The 19,207-nt window shown below is 42.0% G+C and overlaps 1 protein-coding gene across 2 annotated transcripts; it reads left to right on the forward strand.

Moving 5' to 3' along the window:
- The first annotated feature begins 3,571 nt into the window (after positions 1–3,571).
- slc27a4 (solute carrier family 27 member 4) lies at positions 3,572–17,009 on the forward strand. Of its 2 annotated transcripts, none has more exons than XM_083568765.1 (14): positions 3,572–3,894; positions 5,684–5,750; positions 7,330–7,491; positions 10,037–10,431; positions 11,299–11,457; positions 11,546–11,615; positions 11,991–12,082; positions 12,748–12,857; positions 13,138–13,347; positions 13,636–13,762; positions 13,987–14,124; positions 14,431–14,595; positions 14,838–14,984; positions 15,136–17,009. In XM_083568765.1, exons 3-14 carry the CDS (start codon positions 7,331–7,333, stop codon positions 15,291–15,293), a joined length of 1,932 nt encoding a protein of 643 aa, XP_083424891.1. In that variant the 5' UTR covers positions 3,572–3,894; positions 5,684–5,750; position 7,330; the 3' UTR covers positions 15,294–17,009. The 2 variants fall into 2 exon arrangements, with proteins under 2 accessions (XP_083424891.1, XP_083424892.1); XM_083568766.1 differs by having other exon boundaries at positions 3,588–4,331.
- Positions 17,010–19,207: the final 2,198 nt, after the last annotated feature.

Consider the following 19,207-nt stretch of genomic DNA (forward strand, 5'->3'; position numbering starts at 1 on the left):
GATGTATATAAAAAAATGCTTATGGCAGTAAACAGTAAACAATAAACAATTTAAGGTGGTTTGGATTGTCCATAAAGTGTCCGTGTGCGGTACGGTGTGGTGTAAAGTGTCCGTGTGCGGTACGGTGTGGTGTAAAGTGTCCGTGTGCGGTACGGTGTGGTGTAAAGTGTCTGTGTGCGGTACGGTGTGGTGTAAAGTGTCCGTGTGCGGTACGGTGTGGTGTAAAGTGTCTGTGTGCGGTACGGTGTGGTATAAAATATAAAGTGCACTGTGCTGTGCGAGTCCAGAGTTTAAAGTGTCGTGGTGTCGTGTTTTCTCCAAGTTTTCCCTCTGAGATGATTTTTGAACCACACACAGACCAGGCCAGAGGCAAAAACATACTTGTACTTATTACACGATATAAAGAAGAATCATTTAACACAAGCTGGAAATAATCCTGACTTTTCTTTCTAATTATTTCCAGAGCTCGATAGTGGATTTACAGATCATGTTTCACTGATTTACTCTGTACATCTTCATTAGGACCTTTATCCTGATGTGGGCCAGAAGTCTATCACAGGAAAAGTGAAAGGTAAATACACACACACACACACACACACACACACACTGCCTGTGAAAGAACGTCCCACACTCTAATATTTAGTTGGACCTCCTTTAGCTTTGATTACGGCACACATTCCCCGTGGCATCGTTTCGATGAGCTTCTGGAATGTCACATTTATTCCCGTCCAGAGTTGCAGTGATTTTTCACTAGGATCTTGTATTGATGATGGGAGAGTCTGAGCGCTGCACAAAGTCTCCTCCAGCACATCCTGAAGATTCTCCATAGGGTGAAGGTCTGGACTTTGTGGTGTTTAATTCATGTGAAGCACTCTTTCATGATTTGAGCCTGATGAATCCTGAGATTGTCACCTTGGAATATGCTCGTGCCTTTAGGGAAGAAAAATCCATCGATGGAGTAACCTGGTCTTTCAGTATATTCAGGTGTTCAGCTGACCTCATTCTCTGGGCACATACAGTAACGTTACTGAACCGAGACCTGAGCATCTTCAGCATCCCCAGATCACAGCACTGCCCCCCCACAGGCTTGTACAGCAGGCATGATGGGTACATCAGTTCGTCTGCCTCTCTTCTTACCCTGATGCACCATCACTTTGGAACAGGGTCAATCTGGACTCATCAGACCACATGACCTTCTTCTATTGAAGTGGTTTTCTTCACAGCTGTTTAGTCCTAATCCCTTGAGTTCCCTTTGCATTGTGTGTGTGAAAATGTTCTTAATTTCACTATTAAACACAGTCGTGAGTTCTACTGTTGTTTTTTTACGGTTTCATTTCACCAAACGTTTACGCGATCGCCGATCACCATCATTCAAGATTATTTCAGACCACATTTCTTCCTTGATGATAATGGTTCCCCCCCATCCTTCCAGTTTTTTATTATAATAATTATTAGCATATAATATAATTATCATATAATAATAATAATGTGTTTGACATTTCTTAACCTAAGCAATCTCCTTAAGTTTTTTCTTTGCCTGATGCATGCCATTAATTTGACCCTTCTGAAACAGAAGAACATCTTTTCCACAATCACAGGACGCGACATGGTTGTTTAAGAAATGAGAAGCTGCTCACGGCATCAGTTTGGGTTAAATACCTTGTTGCCAGCTAAAATGTAATCATCTTTACTTTAAATCCAGGTGGTGAGTTTGTTTTGGGCAGTGTATGTCTCAGAGCATTACACACACTGAATATTTGCACCTAGACCTGATAAGCAGCATGTTTCTGGACAATGAGAGGAATCCAGAGAAGCTTTAGAGAAACTCCAGAGAAACCAATAACAGTAAACCATCACAATTGCACTATATAATAAAATCACAACACTTTACTTTATCTAATAGACCATTAACACTGTAGATAATGGTTGGAAGGGGATGCTGAGAGGCCTGGGATGCAGTCGGTGTTTAGTGGGGTTGAGGTCAGGGCTCTCCATGGAACTCATGGACAATATGGAACAGTGGACAAGTGATTGGGTTGCTTAGTTTCAGTGAATAGTGATTAGATGTTCATGAAATATTCGGTCATTTTGTCACGGGACAGTCGCATAGATTCTGTATTAGTGACGGGTCGTTCATGATTGATTCGTCTTTAAATTCGTCTCATTAAACAAGCAGTGCTCGTTCATAATGATTCGTTAATTTTCTACAGGAAGCACATGAGCATGAGGTTATGTTCAAGAGACAGAATTGAGTAGTTAATCTTTCGAATCCCATAAACGCTACACAGTGCAAAAGATCGGGTTTGTTTGGTCCGAATCTTGACATTATTGTTAATTATGGGAGTCACATGACAAAAGAACTAACGACACGGACCAGAAGATATGAGAGGTGGGCTGCTTATTCTGTTTATCATAATTTGTCCTTAGCTGCATTGTCATATTTTCATTATTGAAACTACAGTCGAAGTTGGTGTTGGGGATCTGCTGATTGAAAAAAACATTTTATTTCTGATCAAAGGAAAATTACTAAATGACTGAAAAATAGATCCGTTCATTTGATCAACGAGATACAAAGAACCGAATCACTAAAATGACCCGATCCTCGAATCACTAAAAAGCAATGGACCAAGCGTGTCACGTTATAAAGCAAGCCAGTTGCGCATGCGCAGATGACACAACATGAACTAGTCAATTTCTAATGTCCTTGGGTGCGTTTTCGTTTTATCTTATTTCAGAAAATGATCACAGGTTTGCTACAGACAATAAAAATTTAACAGAAAAGACTCGATTAAAGACTCGTTGTTGGTGAACCACAATCCGATGGACCATCCCTTACACTTAGCGTTGGGATATTGGGAAAGATAAAACAAAGCCACGTTCTGTACACGTGTGTGCGTCTACAATTGTGGCATTTTGAAGAAGAACCGCGTAGGGGTGTGATACCCAGATGTTTGGTTTTTGTGCAGAATAGAATAGAATAGAATAGAATAGAATAGAATAGAATACGGCTGCATTGTATACTCGGTTGCGCAGCCTCTTGCGCAGACTTGACGCTCACGAACATGTGCTCGCGTGTTGGAGTGGTACGACAATGCGCAGCTCCTCCACCCTGCTGTTCCTGACACTTCACACACCTCACAGCACTGCAGCGAAATTCTGGCTGCACCCCAACCACACACACACACACACACACACACACCATAGCACTCGCTGTACAGGGTCAAGGGTGGAGAATATTCGCTTTTTACTGAAACTGTCATGTTGTATTAGGGCACCTATTATATATATATATATATATATATATATATATATATATATATATATATATATATATATATATATATATATATATATATAATATACAATATATATTTATAAGAGCCCAAAATTAAGTATCTCGTATAGTTTTGTAAAATAGTACGCACCACACTCAGATTATTTCACAACATTATTTCATGCACGTTTTGGGACAGAGCCAGGAAACACGCTTGCGTTTTAATGTCTCAACCCGCGGCCTAAGCACCGCCCACTTCTGCACGACGTCACCACATAGCTTCAATGCGATTGGTTCTCGCGTCCGTCAATCAGCGCTCATTCCCTGCGAACAGGGAAGAGCGGGTTTAGCTAAGAAAATGATAAGGTCATTTTGAATTACCAGGAGCTCCAGTGAGTCCGCCGTTTCCATATCATACATACACATTCAGGGAGAAAAGAATATATATCCAATCAATTAATAATAATAATAATGGAGCAGGTGAAGCGGCGACGGATCCCAGCGCGAATTGATTTATAAATAATAAAGGGAGGTTCGGTGATAATCTGATCAAGGTGGGGGATTGGACGGAGAGCCGGTGCTGACACATCGGGACGGACTGCGGAGGCACACGAGGCGAGGTAACGCGTTTCATTCCGGATGATTTAAAACCGTGCTTTTTTTTATTGTAGTTTTTTTTTTTCTTCTTTTTTTTTTTAAGACGCGATGGACATCCGTTTCCGGCGTTTTTCTTTACGGATTATTCATTGATTGTGCTCGCGCGTGCACGCCGCGTCTCCCTCCGCTGTCCTCCTCACAACCTTGTCCCCGCCGCCTGAGGATGCTCGCGCCTCTATTTCATTTCTCACAGTTTTTTTTTAGCTGATCATAGCGCATTAATATCTTATCCAGCACTTCTGGGGAACCGCATGCTGATAAACAATCGAAAGATTTGTATTATTATTAACGTTAATTGTTGCGAACAGCGCGTTTTTGTAGCAGGGCTAGCTCTTCCGCATTGAGCTCGTTGCTTAGGAAACAGAATCTTACCGTAAAGTGTGAGGGTGGTCGTAAATAGGTACATTCTCATCTATTATTGAACGATGTAGATGTTTTTCTTTACTCAATGTCCGTTAATGAGTTTAGATATCTTTCTGTTGTGTCTTAGGGAGAAATAGAGTATCTATCTATCTATCTATCTATCTATCTATCTATCTATCTATCTATCTATCTATCTATCTATCTATCCACCTGTCAATCAGACTATCAATTGGAAATCATTGGAATTTCATATATTGCAATTATAATTGATGAAAATACACAATGTTCACAACATGGTAACATTTCTTCTGTATGTTGGATGAAATATGACCACGTTTATTCAAGGCCTGTTGGAGAAAATGCTGCTTTACAGGATATTTTTAAATATGCAATACATTCTGACAGTATAATCTTGAATGGAAAATGTTTTAAAATAGATCAATATTTAATGAGCATATTGCTGGTGGGTGTTAAAAAGAGTTTTGGTGAAAAATGGTTGTCACAGGAGAGTCTGGACTGCATGGATGGACTTCACTTTTGTACTACTTTTTTTTTTTTTCTTCTTCTTCTTTGATAAAAAGTGAATAAAAAACCTTAAGTGCAGGATGTTAAAAGCACGATGGATTTTTCGTCACCTGTTAGAAATGTAAAAACAGTTCCAACATCGTGAATTCCAAGTGAATCGTAGTCGTGTGTTTTTTACTCGTTTGGTGAGTTTATCCAGACCCAAAACCAATAATTACTCAGTCAGTCATTTTGGACGCGTATACCGACCCGTCACAGCTCGGGGGCTCGTTCTGCGTTCAAACCCACCAGAAGTGTCCTCATTACCAGGTGTACGAGTTTGTGTGAGGATCAATCACTGGACAGGACCTGGACAGAAGATCTGACACGGTTGATGTTACAGATGTTTAATGGTTTTAGGTTAAATAGACGTCTTGTGGTCGGTAAGCGTTTAATGACTAAGTTTGTTCCTTATAGTTGTAAGTTTCTCCGTAATGAGTGATTCTGTGGTGACTGTGGTGAAGGAAAAACTCCCTGAGATGGTATGAGGAAGAAACCACGAGAGGAACAAGATTCAGAAGGGAACCTCATCCTCAACACCGGATGTCCATAATTACGTCCATCACAGTTGATTCCTAGAAATCCGAGGAGAGCTTGAAGGCAGTGTTAATTATTACTGGTTTAATAAATAAAGTGAGATCTACAGTATCTACACGCTGACTGCACTATGGCCCAGAATAGAGCACACGTTTCTCACATTTAATCTCGACGATAAACACCAATCTCACGCCGATATGCGTTCGAGCCACGCCCACACGAACTCCTCATAAACTCATAAAGTGTATTATTAACTCGTTGACATGAGCCGGTCTGTCTATTTCCCAGGGCGAAGATCTGGACAGAAGGTGCAGAAGGAGAAAGTATAAGGGTTCCACTCCAGCAACTTAACAAGGTAAGTTCAGAACCTTTTGTGTGTGTGTGTGTGTGTGTGTGTGTGTGTGTGTGTGTGTGTGTGTGTGTGTGTGTGTGTGTGTGTGTGTGTGTAAATCAGAGGTGGTAAAAGTCCACACATCCTTCACTCAGTAGAAGTGCAGATACTGATGATTTAAAAGACTCTGGTTCATGTTGAAGTTCTGACTGCACCCGTTTGTGTCATGCTGGAAACTGAACCTCACGTCATATTAATATAAAATAATGAATATGTTCTCTAATGAAGGTATCCAGGCTGAAGATCCACCATATAGAACACAAGCAGAGAAAAGATGATGATGATCAGGAATGTCTCTGTTCTCAGTCATGTTCTCATCACTGACTCCCTCTGTCTCATCCAAGTTACCCCCAGACTTCTTACTGCCTTCTGCTCTGCTCACTGTAAAACCGGACCATAAAGCGGAGTGGAACTGTACCATTTCTATTCCGTGTCTGAACTGCAAGTGTTTTTCTGGCCCAGGAGTTTGCTGTCCACCCGGGTGTGGGCGTGTTCGTGTTTATGTTTACTCGAGCACAGGATGTTCACGCTGATGACTTCCTGTAAACCTCACGGACTTCATCCTGCTGTCTTCTGATTCATCTCATTTATATCAAACGATTCGTTCACTTCCTGATCCGAATCACAGACCCGCACAGCCGCCCTTCCACGTGCACTACATCCAAAACAGGGCACGGTCTGTATTTACTGTACGTGTTGTAGCCGTAAGAAGTCGCTGGTTTTCGACGGACTAGCAGACGGTGATGCGTTTCCTGTTTGCAGACGGTGATGCGTTTCCTGTTTGCAGACGGTGATGCGTTTCCTGTTTGCAGACGGTGATGCGTTTCCTGTTTGCAGACGGTGATGCGTTTCCTGTTTGCAGACGGTATTATTGATTTAAGCTCCTGTTTGATTTCTCTTTAAAGAAAATGGCGTCAGACGAAAGGTTTCAGCATCATAGAAAAATTATCGTCACATTTGTTTGTCGCGTGCTAGCTTGTGTGTGTGTGTGTGTGTACGGTATGTTTAGCGTCACCATGGCAACTTGAAAGTAAAGTTAAAATCATAAGTTTGGTTAAAGCGATACAAAATCTCACTGCTGATGTGAGTGTAGGAGTAATAAAATCCTGTGTGTGTGTGTGTGTGTGTGTGTGTGTGTGTGTGTGTGTGTGTGTGTGTGTGTGTGTGTGTGTGTGTGTGTGTGTGTGAGAGAGAGAGAGACGGCGTGATGGTTAATTTATTAACGTGAGGAGGAGACGTGAGTGTGGGCCTCGACTCTTCACCCTGACGAGTTATAAAGCAGGTTAAAGGTCACGGATTACGTTTCTGCTCACGTCTTTCTCACCGTCCTGCTTTATCTTTCATTTCCCTCTGTATTATCACACGTGTTCAGTCCAAACATCTCCACGCTCACGTCTCCACGCTCACGTCACGTCTCCGCTCCACAGTACCTAACTTCATTTTTTTATATCACAGAAAGAATCGATAGTGATGATGATGTGTAATATTTAAACATGTCCTTATTTGTGTGTGTGTGTGTGTGTGTGTGTGTGTGTGTGTGTAGAATGTTGCGGCTGGCGTGTACCACCATCCTGCTGTTCGTGCTCAGGTTGCTCCTAGCTTTGCCCTGGCTTCAGGTTCTTCCTGCCATCCTCATCTTCTTTCTGGGAACAGGAGGATGGAACTCTCTGCGTGTCTTCATGAAGACCATCGGCCGAGACCTGCAGTAAGTGTGACGGCGTGATCGTGTGACTTTACACTTCCTGGTTTTACACGTCTGATGCCCTGTCTTTACATGTCCTAGTTTTACACATCAGGACATCAGACGTGTAAAACTAGCACGTGGAAGGCCAGGAGGACGTCCTAGTTTTCTAGATTCTAGTTCTTCCTGTCTTTACACATTCTAGATGTTCACGTCTTGACTTCACATGTTCACGTAGCCTGCATACTGGCTTTACACGTCCCAGTGTTACATATTATACGCTCTAGTTTACACGTCATGGCTTTAAAGAGTTCTGTCTCGCATCACCAGACCGCGTATTTTTGTTCGATCCGATCATCACGACATTTATTCTAAACGTCCAGCAGAACTTAAAAAATAACCCTGTTTCGTTTCAGGAGTCTTTTGTTTCATATCGGTGACAAATTATTATTATTGAAAATAATAAAGTGTAATGATATATTTTTTATTTACATTTTAATGAATTTATTCTGGATTAATTGTTTTAAAGCACAGATTGTTGCTTAAAGGTAAATGATTCCTATAAACTACAATGTTTAATATTTAAAATTATATATTTATATGTAAACGTTTGTCAGTGATTTTATTTGTTTTACCTACGAGGTCTGTGCAGATCAAGACCACTTATAGCAAACACAATACAGTGGATTTGAATATTATTCACACACACACACACACACGCACGCACGCGCACACACGCGCACACACACAAAGACACACACAAAGACACATGCTGATGCATTTGAATATGAAAATATTACAAATCAACATTCAAACTGTCACACTGGTCCTGAAATCTCTGTAAAGGAAATACAACAAAATAATGTTTATGAAAATGTGTATTTTATTTTAATGATGATTTTTTAAATATTTATTTAATAATAATGATAAACATAAACAATCAGCTGTAAGATTAAAACCACTGACAGGTGACATGAAGAATGCTGATGATCTCATTACCATGGTACCTGTAAAAGGACCTGTAAGAGAAGTCAGTTGTAGAAGTTGATGTGTTGGAAGCAGGAGAAATGGGTGTGACTGCGTTTCACTAGGAATATCATGAGATGTCCAGACGTCTGAAACGGCAAATATTGTGGGGTAGATCCCGGTGTGCAGGGGTTAGTACCTACTAAAACTGCTCAGAGAAAGGAGAACTGGTGACTGGGCATTAGGGGCTCAATGCTAGAAGGTCTGGTCTGATTCCAGAGAAGATCTCCTGTAGCACAACCTGCTGAAGAGAATAATGCTGGTGCTGATAGAAAGGAATCAGGACACAAAGAGCTGCACAGCGATCAGAGCGCCCATGCTGACCCTGACCACCATCTACAGCTCCTACTGTGGACATACAAAATGGCACCATGGAGCAGTAGAAGAAGGAGATCTGGTTTGATGAATCACATTTTCTTCTCCATCATGTGGACATGTAAACCTTGGGTCCTAGTGCTCATGTGGGGTTTCTACCACCAACATGAACATTGTACCAGACCACCTGCAGTTACACCCCTTCATGGTAACAGTGTTAGATAAAGGGGCGTGTCTTCTTTCAGCAGGTTCAGGAAACACAAATGGTTCAGGAACTGTTCATGATTCGACTTCTGAATTCCTCAATCTGATCAAGCGTCTGATCCATGGAGGCTTCACTGCACCACTTACAGGAAGGATCTGCTGCCCATGTTTTGGTGTGAGATACCACACACACCTTCAGGTCCTGGTAATCTGCTTTACTCGGTCCTGCAGCTCCAGATGGAGGGGTTTCACTCGAACCTGTCAATCTGCTCTGTCCTGTTCTACAGGATGTGAAGAAACTGAAAGGTGGATTTTTTTTTTCCCCTGAAAAACCCAGACAGGTTGGACTCGTTCCCCGGAGACGCTCAGCTGCAGGGAGTGGAGGATGTGTGGGGAGTTACAGACCACACAATGGGCTGTTCTACAGTTCTGTTCTAGAAGCAGAATTGTGTATCATTAGTCCATGATGTTTGTTACGCCACACCAGCCGTCTTTTCCACAAGGGTTTTAAACAGTGTAATGTAATCCTGCTGCATTCCTGAAATAAACACTTCCTGTTCCGTTATAGAGCGCGCGTTTCAGTGTCGCGGTAAAAATCCAATATAACCAACACTGAAAAGGTGAAATTGTATTTTACAGTTTAAAATATTTATTTATATAAATTTCACATTTTAATAAAAAATGTTTATGAATTTTTTGGTATTAAATAAAAAAATATATTTTTTTAAATTTTTTAAATGAAATTATATATTTTATATAATTTAATTTTTTTTTTTTTTTTTATTTATTATTTGTATTTATTTATTTTTTTAGACTTATTTCCACTTAGATTTTATACTTGTGCATTCAATTGCATTTTATTATACGACTTTTAGGTTTTACTGTTCATGTATTTATTAATTTTTTTCCCCTAAAACTGTTTTATAAAATTTTTTGAAAGTTACTTACCGCAGCTTTAATTCGTATAAGCTGTATGTTGAGATGAAGCCCTGCCTCTGACCCTCATCATGTTTGTTCCCCACAGTGCAGCTGGAGTTCTGCTGAAAGTGAAGCTGAACGTGAAGAGACACCTGCGCCAACATAACACCATCCCCAAGATCTTCTCTGAGACGGTGCAGAAGTACGGAGAGAAGACGGCGCTGATCTTCGAGGGCACGGGAGAGCACTGGAGCTTCAGACAGCTGGACGAGTACTCGAACCGCGTGGCCAACCTGCTGCTGCAGCGCGGCTTCAGGGAGGGAGACGTGGTGGCTCTGTTCATGGAGAACCGCTCGCAGTACGTGGGCCTGTGGCTCGGCATGGCCAAGATCGGCGTCGAGGCGGCGCTCATCAACTTCAACCTGCGTCTGGAGGCCCTGGTGCACTGCATCAACATCTCCAACGCCAAGGCCGTGGTGTTCGGCAGCGAGCTGACAGACGGTGAGGGACGCAAACCACCTTGAGCTCAAACACATCGGCAGAATAATTAATTACATCAATTACTGCATTCCGATGTTTTATTGAGCGTTTTATCATCAAATGTCTAATTAAGCACCGCTCGTTAAAGATGATCTAATCAGCCTGTTAGATCAGAGGAATAAAATGGAGAATGAGTGTAAATGTAAGTTGCTCTGAATAAGAGCTTCTGGCTGAAGCTGTAACTGTAAATGCATGAAGGAAACCAGAGGGTCATGTGATGAACTGATAAATGTGTATCATGGAAAGAGAAAGAGAGCAAGATATAAAATTAAATCTGGCTGGAGAACAGGATGGAAGTGAAAGTCGGTTAGTCACCCGAGCGCTCTGTGGATAATTGTGAAATAGCATTTATGGCGTAATCTGATGATCATCTGAATCATCAGGGTGAAAGGTCCTTCAAACACGATGTATATGAAAGGTTATGAAGGTAAGGAGTCTCCAGTGTCAGCATTTTTGTCTTAATGGATCAAAGTATGCTGTTATTTATTAAATACAGAACTGTAACAGTTGCTGTGATGAACGAGGAGAACGTGCTGCTAGAGGAGAATAATAATAATAGAGGAAGGGGGGGGGGACATATAAATTTAAAAAATGCTACTCATGAATATGTAAATAGGACACACAAGCATGTACATCACTGGCAGCATCTCGGAGCTGTTTAGATGAAGTTTAAAAATATAAAACTTATTTCGAGTAGTAATGAAATAAATACTAAATATCCCTCTCCCCCTCTCCCCCTCTCCCTCTCTCCCTCTCTCCCTCTCTCCCTCTCCCTCTCCCTCTCTCTCTCTCTCTCTCTCTCTCTCTCTCTCTCTCTCTCTCTCTCAGCACTGTGTGAAGTGCACAACTCCATGGGGAAAACAGTAAAGCTTTTCTGTTCTGGTGATTGGGATCCCAAAAGTGTACCCGAAGGAACCGAGTGTTTAGAGCCCCTCATTCAGGCCACACCCACAAACAAACCCAGCCAACCACAACGCAGCTTCACCGGTACGTCACCCAATCACACGCAGAGAACTCGTCTGGAGGTGTTAAAGGTGCACATGTTTCTGAAATCTGATCTGATTTTCCCCGTTAGATCGTCTCTTCTACATTTACACATCTGGAACCACTGGACTGCCCAAAGCAGCCATTGTCGTCCACAGCAGGTAACAAAAAACAGATTGTCTATTCTCTTCTCTTTCTCTTCATCTGCTCATTTTCTCTTTTCTTTCCTTCTATGCCCTATTATTTCATCTCTACTACTTTTTAGTATGCTTCTACTTTTGAATTTGTATGCTGTTCTTAACCTTTTTTATTTGTTCTTTACTTTTTGTTGGTTTTTTTTCTTTTCTCTTCATAATCTTTTTTATAATCTTATCTTTTTTCTGTTCATCTTTCCCTCTTCTCCTCTCTGCTTTTGTTGTCTGTCTGTTTTCTTAATTTTATCCCTGATTTCACGTGTGTGTGTGTGTGTGTGTGTGTGTGTGTGTGTGTGTGTGTGTGTGTGTGTGTGTGTGTGTGTGTGCGCGCGCGCGCTGTAGGTATTACCGTATGGCTGCTCTGGTGTATTACGGGTTCAGGATGAGGTCTGAGGACGTGATGTATGACTGTCTCCCTCTTTATCACTCTGCAGGTGAGATATTGAACACTTCCTATCAGATAAACTATAACAGGAAGTCTGCGAACGAGGTCACTTCCTTTTTCACACTTTAATAGTTCACTAGTCAAAATACTGAACTGGTTGTTGCCTATTTGTCTGTCTAATCTGAGGAGGCGTGGCCTGTGTGTCAGCCTTAACTGAGGAGGCGTGGCCTGTGTGTCAGCCTTAACTGAGGAGGCGTGGCCTGTGTGTCAGCCTTAACTGAGGAGGCGTGGCCTGTGTGTCAGCCTTAACTGAGGAGGCGTGGCCTGTGTGTCAGCCTTAACTGAGGAGGCGTGGCCTGTGTGTCAGCCTTAACTGAGGAGGCGTGGCCTGTGTATCAGCCTTAACTGAGGAGGCGTGGCCTGTGTATCAGCCTTAAATGTGGCCTCAGTGTCTGTCTGAATTGAGGAGGCATAGCCGATATCTCTTCAACATAGGAGGCGTGGCCTCTTTCTCTAATGGAGGGTGTGTGGCCTATTTTGTCTTTGTCCTAACTGAAGTATGAATAAGAGAAGTGTATCATACAGTTCAGTTCATCTTTTCAGTTTTGTTTGAGACGTGCATGTTTGTTGTTCCAGGTTTGATATTTCAGTTGAAATGTACTGTATTATTATTTCAGACTTACGTGATTGTTGTGTTGTTTTCGGTTGTTCCAGGAAACATCGTGGGCGTGGGTCAGTGTCTGATCCACGGCATGACCGTCGTCATCAGGAAGAAGTTTTCAGCGTCCAAATTCTGGGAGGACTGTATCAAATACAACTGCACGGTAAGAGTGAGACTCGGACAAACCCCTCTGTCTCGCTACATAGTTAACTCCGCCCCTTCAGTCAGAGAAATGTTAGTGAGCAACGTTAAATGGAGGAACTTGGATTTCAAGATTTTCTGTCTTGATCCGAACAGAAAAAGAAAAACCCCATAGTTTGAAAGTAGTGCCCTTATTCCCTTCCCCTACCCGGATTACAGTGCATTGTGGGATATCCCTCCTTGCTAATGGTATCATTTGGAACTGGAAAAAGACTTCCTGTCTCTCTCCCTCCATCACACAGATCGTGCAGTATATCGGTGAGATCTGTCGGTATTTGTTGAACCAGCCGGTGCGGGACGTGGAGCAGAACCACCGCGTGCGCATGGCGCTGGGGAACGGACTCCGGCAGTCCATCTGGGAGGAGTTCATGCAGCGTTTCAACATCCCGCAGATCGCAGAGTTCTACGGAGCCACAGAGTGTAACTGCAGCCTCGGCAACTTCGATAACAAGGTGACTGGATGAGAGAGAGTAAAACACACACACACACACACCTTCCTCTGGTATCCAGTTCTCATAGCTAATGCATTCTACACTAATACAGTGTAGGGGTGTGTGTGTGTGTGTGTGTGTGTGTTTGTGTTGGACACGTTCCAAACGATAGATATCCAGAATATTCTAAAAGCTCTATGCTGCAGAATCCTGGATCCTGATTGGTGTTGATTAATTCTTTGGAACAGCAGCTGTGAAACGTTATTTCCATAGCAACAGTGCATTACATTTACGTGTGTGTGTCTCTAGACGGGTGCATGTGGCTTTAACAGCAGAATCCTGCCCTACGTCTACCCCATCCGTCTGGTCCGCGTGGACGAGGAGACCATGGAGCTCATCAGAGGACCAGATGGAGTGTGTATACCATGTGGTCCAGGTATATATATGCGCACATATGCACATACACACACACACACTTTTTCATTGCTTTGAGACAGTCTGTTGTGAAAATTGCTATAGAAATAAACTTGACTTGACTTTTTTACTGCATACTGCAGTGTTATTATAAAGCATTTCCACCAAAACAGAGAAGCCCCGCCCACTTTCACAGGGAGAATTGTGTGATATCAAACAAACACAGACTCACTTTCTGTCCTCCAGGTGAACCGGGGCAACTGGTGGGCAGAATCATCCAGAACGACCCCCTGAGACGATTCGACGGCTACGTAAACCAGTCCGCCACCAGTAAAAAGATCGCACACAGCGTCTTTAAGAAAGGGGACAGCGCGTACCTGTCAGGTGAGTGTTCACCACGGTCACCCCAGAGCTCCGGGTGTGTGTTCTTTAAGATATCAAGGGGTATAAAGTGTTTCTTGCGGCACCTAATGTGTTGCCCATGGCACATTAAGAGTTCCCTAAGGGGTAAAAAAAAAAAAAGTTCAAATGAATAAGTAGTTTCACAAAGGGGTTCCACCTCAAGGGGGCAGTACAGAGTTCTTTAAGGGACAAGGAGAGTTCCTTTTGGAACACAAAAAAAGGATAAAAGGAAGAAGGAACCGTGATTGATGTTTGTAGCCTGTTCACGGTTCTCCTGATGTTCTGCAGGAGATGTTCTGGTGATGGACGAGTTCGGCTACATGTACTTTAGAGATCGCACAGGAGATACGTTCCGCTGGAAGGGTGAAAACGTCTCCACTACGGAGGTGGAGGGAACACTGAGTCGCCTGCTGGACATGAAGGACGTGGTGGTGTACGGCGTCGAGGTTCCAGGTACTGATAGTCCACCAAACATCTGCTGCGTTTATTAACTTGTTTATCATCTGTTTGTTTGGAAATAGAGGAATGTTCTTCCTTTCATTTTTCTTCCAGTCCAGTTTGTTTAGTGAAAATGGATTATTTATGGATTTTGATTGAGAAGCCGATGAGTGCGCTGTTCTGTGTTCCTCGAATCTTTGTGGATCTGTTGAAGCAACCACAGATTTGGACTCTAATTTCCAGTTGTTCCTCACCAGGTGCAGAAGGGAAAGCCGGGATGGCGGCCATCGCAGATCCGGACCACACCACAGACCTGGAGAAGTTCAGCAGGGAGCTGGAGAAGGCGTTGCCCCCGTATGCCCGCCCGGTGTTCCTGCGGTTCCTGCCTGAGGTCAACAAGACGGGTAAGTCCTATTTATACACTTACAAGTCCTCGACCCAAACTCTGGTACTGGAGACTCCTTACACATGGCGTCATTTTACACTTAAAAAATTTGTTTATTATTAGTTGAGCTGAACGAACTCAAAAACGATAAACATTTCTCCATCTCGCAGGAACCTTCAAGTTCCAGAAGATGGAGCTACGCCGTGATGGTTTCGACCCCACCGCGATGTCTGATAAGATCTACTTCCTGGATTGCACTAAAGGACGCTACGTGAACCTGGACGCCGAACTCCACCGTAACATCGCTTCGGGGAAGCAAAAGTTATAAAGAAACCACAGCCGACTCCGCCCACTTCCTTAACCCTCCCTCGTCAGACCAACCTCCAAAGGAAACCACGCCCCCTTGTTACCTCAGCAACTACAGTAAGGGGCAGCAGGAACGTTCATCCTCCCGGCTCACTTGTCTCTCCATCCATCCCGAGGTGCCCCACCGTCGCCCTCCTGTGGGCAGGACAACGCTCACAAACCGATACGAACACTTTGATACGCATTATGGCACACAGAAAGAGAGAGGACACGCCTCCTCATGAATCTTGAACTCACCCGAAAAAAAACTTCTGAAGGGAACAAAGCGACACGGAGTGACACGTCACGTGTCGCGTGACCACATAACCACACGCAGCAGAGCAACAGACCGCCATGAAAAAATACGTGACTCATTGTGCAAAATGCTATTTATTTCAAACATTAACCTGCACCAAAAAAAAAATTTAAGTTGTAGAATAGTGTTTATTTATAAAAAAAAAAAAATAATGAAAAAAACGTTTACGGGATCGTATCTTGAAAAAAACAATCGAATACGTCGCGTGTGTACAGCGTAGGAACGAGTTATTACTGCGCCTGACTACTGATTCCTTCTTCCATACCTGTAGGGGGGCAGTGTGTGTGTGTGTGTGTGTGTGTGTGAAAGAAGATTGAATGTATCCACATGCAGATCACTGTCCTGTTCATGTCTGATATATTTTATAATATTTTTGCGTAAAGGATCTGGCGCCCGTAGCCACGCCCCCAATACAGGACATGGACAGATATCGAAAGGAACTCCATTAAATGCACGTTTGTTTGTTTTTTTCCCTCGATCAAACACGTGAAGGCTGATGAAGCCTTGTCCTAATCTCATCTCATGCTCCCTTTGTAGGCTCCATATTCAAAATCCTCCTCATCCAGTTATTCTACATCTACTAGCTTTTTCCTTCTTACGACGTGAACACTCCTGAACTTGCTCCTGTTAGCGATAAAACCGAAACCGAGCCGAATGAGTGTCGAAAACCCGATGTGTAATAATGCATTCCAACGAGGCACTTATGTCGCTTTGTGGGCGTGTTTTTAGCTATAAAACGCTAATAAAATAACGGCTCGTACATTGAAGAGTGTGTGTGTGTGTGTGTGTGTGTGTGTGTGTGCGCACGCATGTCAGCTTGCATTAGCATGAATCACTATTTATCTGATGCAGAAGGAAGCAGGTGGTCGGATTTGATGCAGGTTTTTCGACACTCCAGTCTTTCAGACTCGAATGAGCTTTAAATAATTAAGTATAAAAAAGAAAAACATCTGTGGTTTTTGCTGCACTCTGAACTCTGCTGTGGTGTTTTTTTTATTATTAACTTTTTTTTTTGTCTTTTTGTGAATTGTATTTATTTTCCAGGTTGTTTTTTTAATTGTAATTGAATAACCGGCTTTAATTCTGTTATTGTTTGATTTGTTTTGTTTTTGGTGTGTGTGTTTGGGGTTCGGTCCTATGAAAGCAAACATTGTTGTTATGCGACTTTGCAGAGGCCTCTCCTGACTGCTTTAATTACGGTTTAAGGGGGCGGGGCTTGATCGTTTCCTGAGTGCTGATTGGCTACTATAGAAATTACATTCCCAATATGTTCTGATGTAAATTTGTCTCGGATTTTGAACCGGGTCACGGCACCAACGTCAGAATGCATTTTCTGTCTGTCTGATCAGACAATAAAATTATGATCCCTGAGCGTGATCATCATTCCGTTTTACGTCTGAGTTCTTACTCCGGAATCACAAATCGAGTTCGTGTCTTTCTAAACCAGATCTCATAATGCGACTGTAGTTCCATGTTCTGACCTGTAGGAGGCAGTGCAGGTCCCCATCCAACCAGAAACTTCATTTCAGAAACTCTGCTCTGATTTCATATTTCTGTGTTGAAACACATTAATGTTAAGAAGTGACTGTGATCTAATCGCACATCACTCAGTCACTGTACATGAACCCGCCTTCAGGTGGATTCTGATTGGTTGGCACGGAGAAGCGTTTCACTCTGAAAGCTTGCCTTCGGTATTGCGAATAATTAAATTGTTCCAAAATGTAAAACTTTTAACGCTTTAAAAAATCTCTGGATTTAAAATTCCTGTGTGTATCGGGTTCAGATCCGACTGCTAATCTACTTACCAGATGTCAGAAGAGCGTGAAGTCGTCCATGTGGCTTTTTTTATACTTTGTACTTTGATTAAATGAAGGTGTACATCGATGTAATTCTGACTTCTGCGAGCAGCTGTAGCTCGTAGTAACGGCCCACGTTATCACCCTAAACCCCAAACACTGCTCTGTTTGTGCTCGTTCCTGTTTCTGTTTACTCTGGTTGGATTCACAAAGCTCCGCCCCCTGCAGGACACGCCCAGTGTGTGTTGTGTTCCTGTTCGCTCGCAGAAGTCAAACTCGACTCTGACACACAGAACGGCAGCTTCGTTCCTTTACTCTCGTTTCCTTCATGACTTGAGGTTTTTTTTTTTATTGTTTATGTTTGAGGTGTTTGACTGCTGCAGAAATTCTGTTCTAGTGATGTTTTGTGTTCAAATTTCTATTTTATTTCTTTAATTATTTAATTCTCCAACGTGATGAAGGACCAAGTAGGCTCACTGGTGTGGGTTTTCCAGAGGTATCACGTTTTGGAGGTGGGGTTTTGGGGGTAAAGCATTGGGGGTGGGGTTTTAGGGGTGGGGTTTTGGGGTAAGGCATTGGGGGTGGGGTTTTGGGGGCGGGGTTTTGCTTGTTAACTGAAGGTGGATGTCAATTAAATAGTTCAAAAACAAAAAAGATGAAATACTGTATTTGTAACAAACCAAATTAGTGAGTGTCATGGCCGTCCCTCACACCGTTCCTCACACTGTCCCTCACGCCGTCCGTCTTGCCACCTCTCAGTTTTCCGTTCAGTTCTCAGGAACAATGTCTTAGTTTCAGAAAAAGGGGGAAAAATGTGTGTGGGATTTGTGGCTTGGTTAGTAAACAGAGCTCTGTGTGTGTGTGTGTGTGTGTGTGTGTGTGTGTGTGTGTGTAGGGGGAGGTGTGTGAGGTGTGCACGTGGCACTGAAGTCCTCTTGTCTCTTACAAGCTGTATATCTGCTTTTTAGAAAAAAAAAAAACATCATGGCATCCGAGAGTCAACATTAATTAAAAAAAAAAAAAACAAGTTCTGGCTGTTGATTTTTTTTTTTTTTTTTTTTTTTAATAGCTTCAAATAAAAAAAAATGTTATTTTAATAAAAATATTTTGGTCCATTTTTTGGTCCAGATTCAATACTGTTGCACCTGCTTTCATATAATAATATAATTATGATTATTATTACACAATAATTAACCCAATAAAGAAAAGTAAGGAACAGTTATAACATGTTGAACTGATGTCTGAGTTTAAATAATTACGCTTCTTTGCATACAGTCAGTTGCAAATGTTTTGAAAAACGTGTTCAGAGTCGAGAATCCGGAAAGAAAAATGGATTGAGGCAGCGTGAAAGACAGAGAGAAAAAAACAAATATTGTAAAGAAAAGTTAGTGGACATTTTTTATGAAAAAAAGGAACGGATGAAAAGAAGATTGAAACAGAAAAAATATTTTTAAGGAAAAAGAAAAGATGTGTAGAAAATACAAAAAAAGAAGGCACAAAAGAAATTCACTTTATGAAATATTTTTGAAAAGAAAACCGCAAGAACAAAAATGGAAAAAGAAAAACAAGAAAAAAAGCCACATGAAGGTCATTTGTTTTGTATTTTCTGAATTATGTAAAATGGTTATAAAAGATTTTAATTAAACACCTCAAAAGAAGAAAAAAGGTCATGAGTAAAAGCAAAAATCAAAGGTTAGGAATAAAAGGAAAAAAAAGGAAAAATGAGTTATTTTTCTGTTTAATATTCTTCAATATTTTTATTTACATTTTTTATTTGTTGCTTGT

Source organism: Silurus aristotelis (genome assembly GCF_946808225.1).
Source record: "Silurus aristotelis genome assembly, chromosome: 18".
NCBI lineage: Eukaryota > Metazoa > Chordata > Actinopteri > Siluriformes > Siluridae > Silurus > Silurus aristotelis.

Excerpts from the sequence above, each read along its gene's own strand:
- slc27a4 (XM_083568765.1), top strand. The coding sequence starts at position 7,331 with ATGTTGCGGCTGGCGTGTACCACCATCCTGCTGTTCGTGCTCAGGTTG. Across the intron at positions 7,492-10,036 it reads ACCATCGGCCGAGACCTGCA|TGCAGCTGGAGTTCTGCTGA; the intron begins GTAAGTGTGACG and ends TGTTCCCCACAG. Across the intron at positions 14,125-14,430 it reads GGACAGCGCGTACCTGTCAG|GAGATGTTCTGGTGATGGAC; the intron begins GTGAGTGTTCAC and ends GATGTTCTGCAG.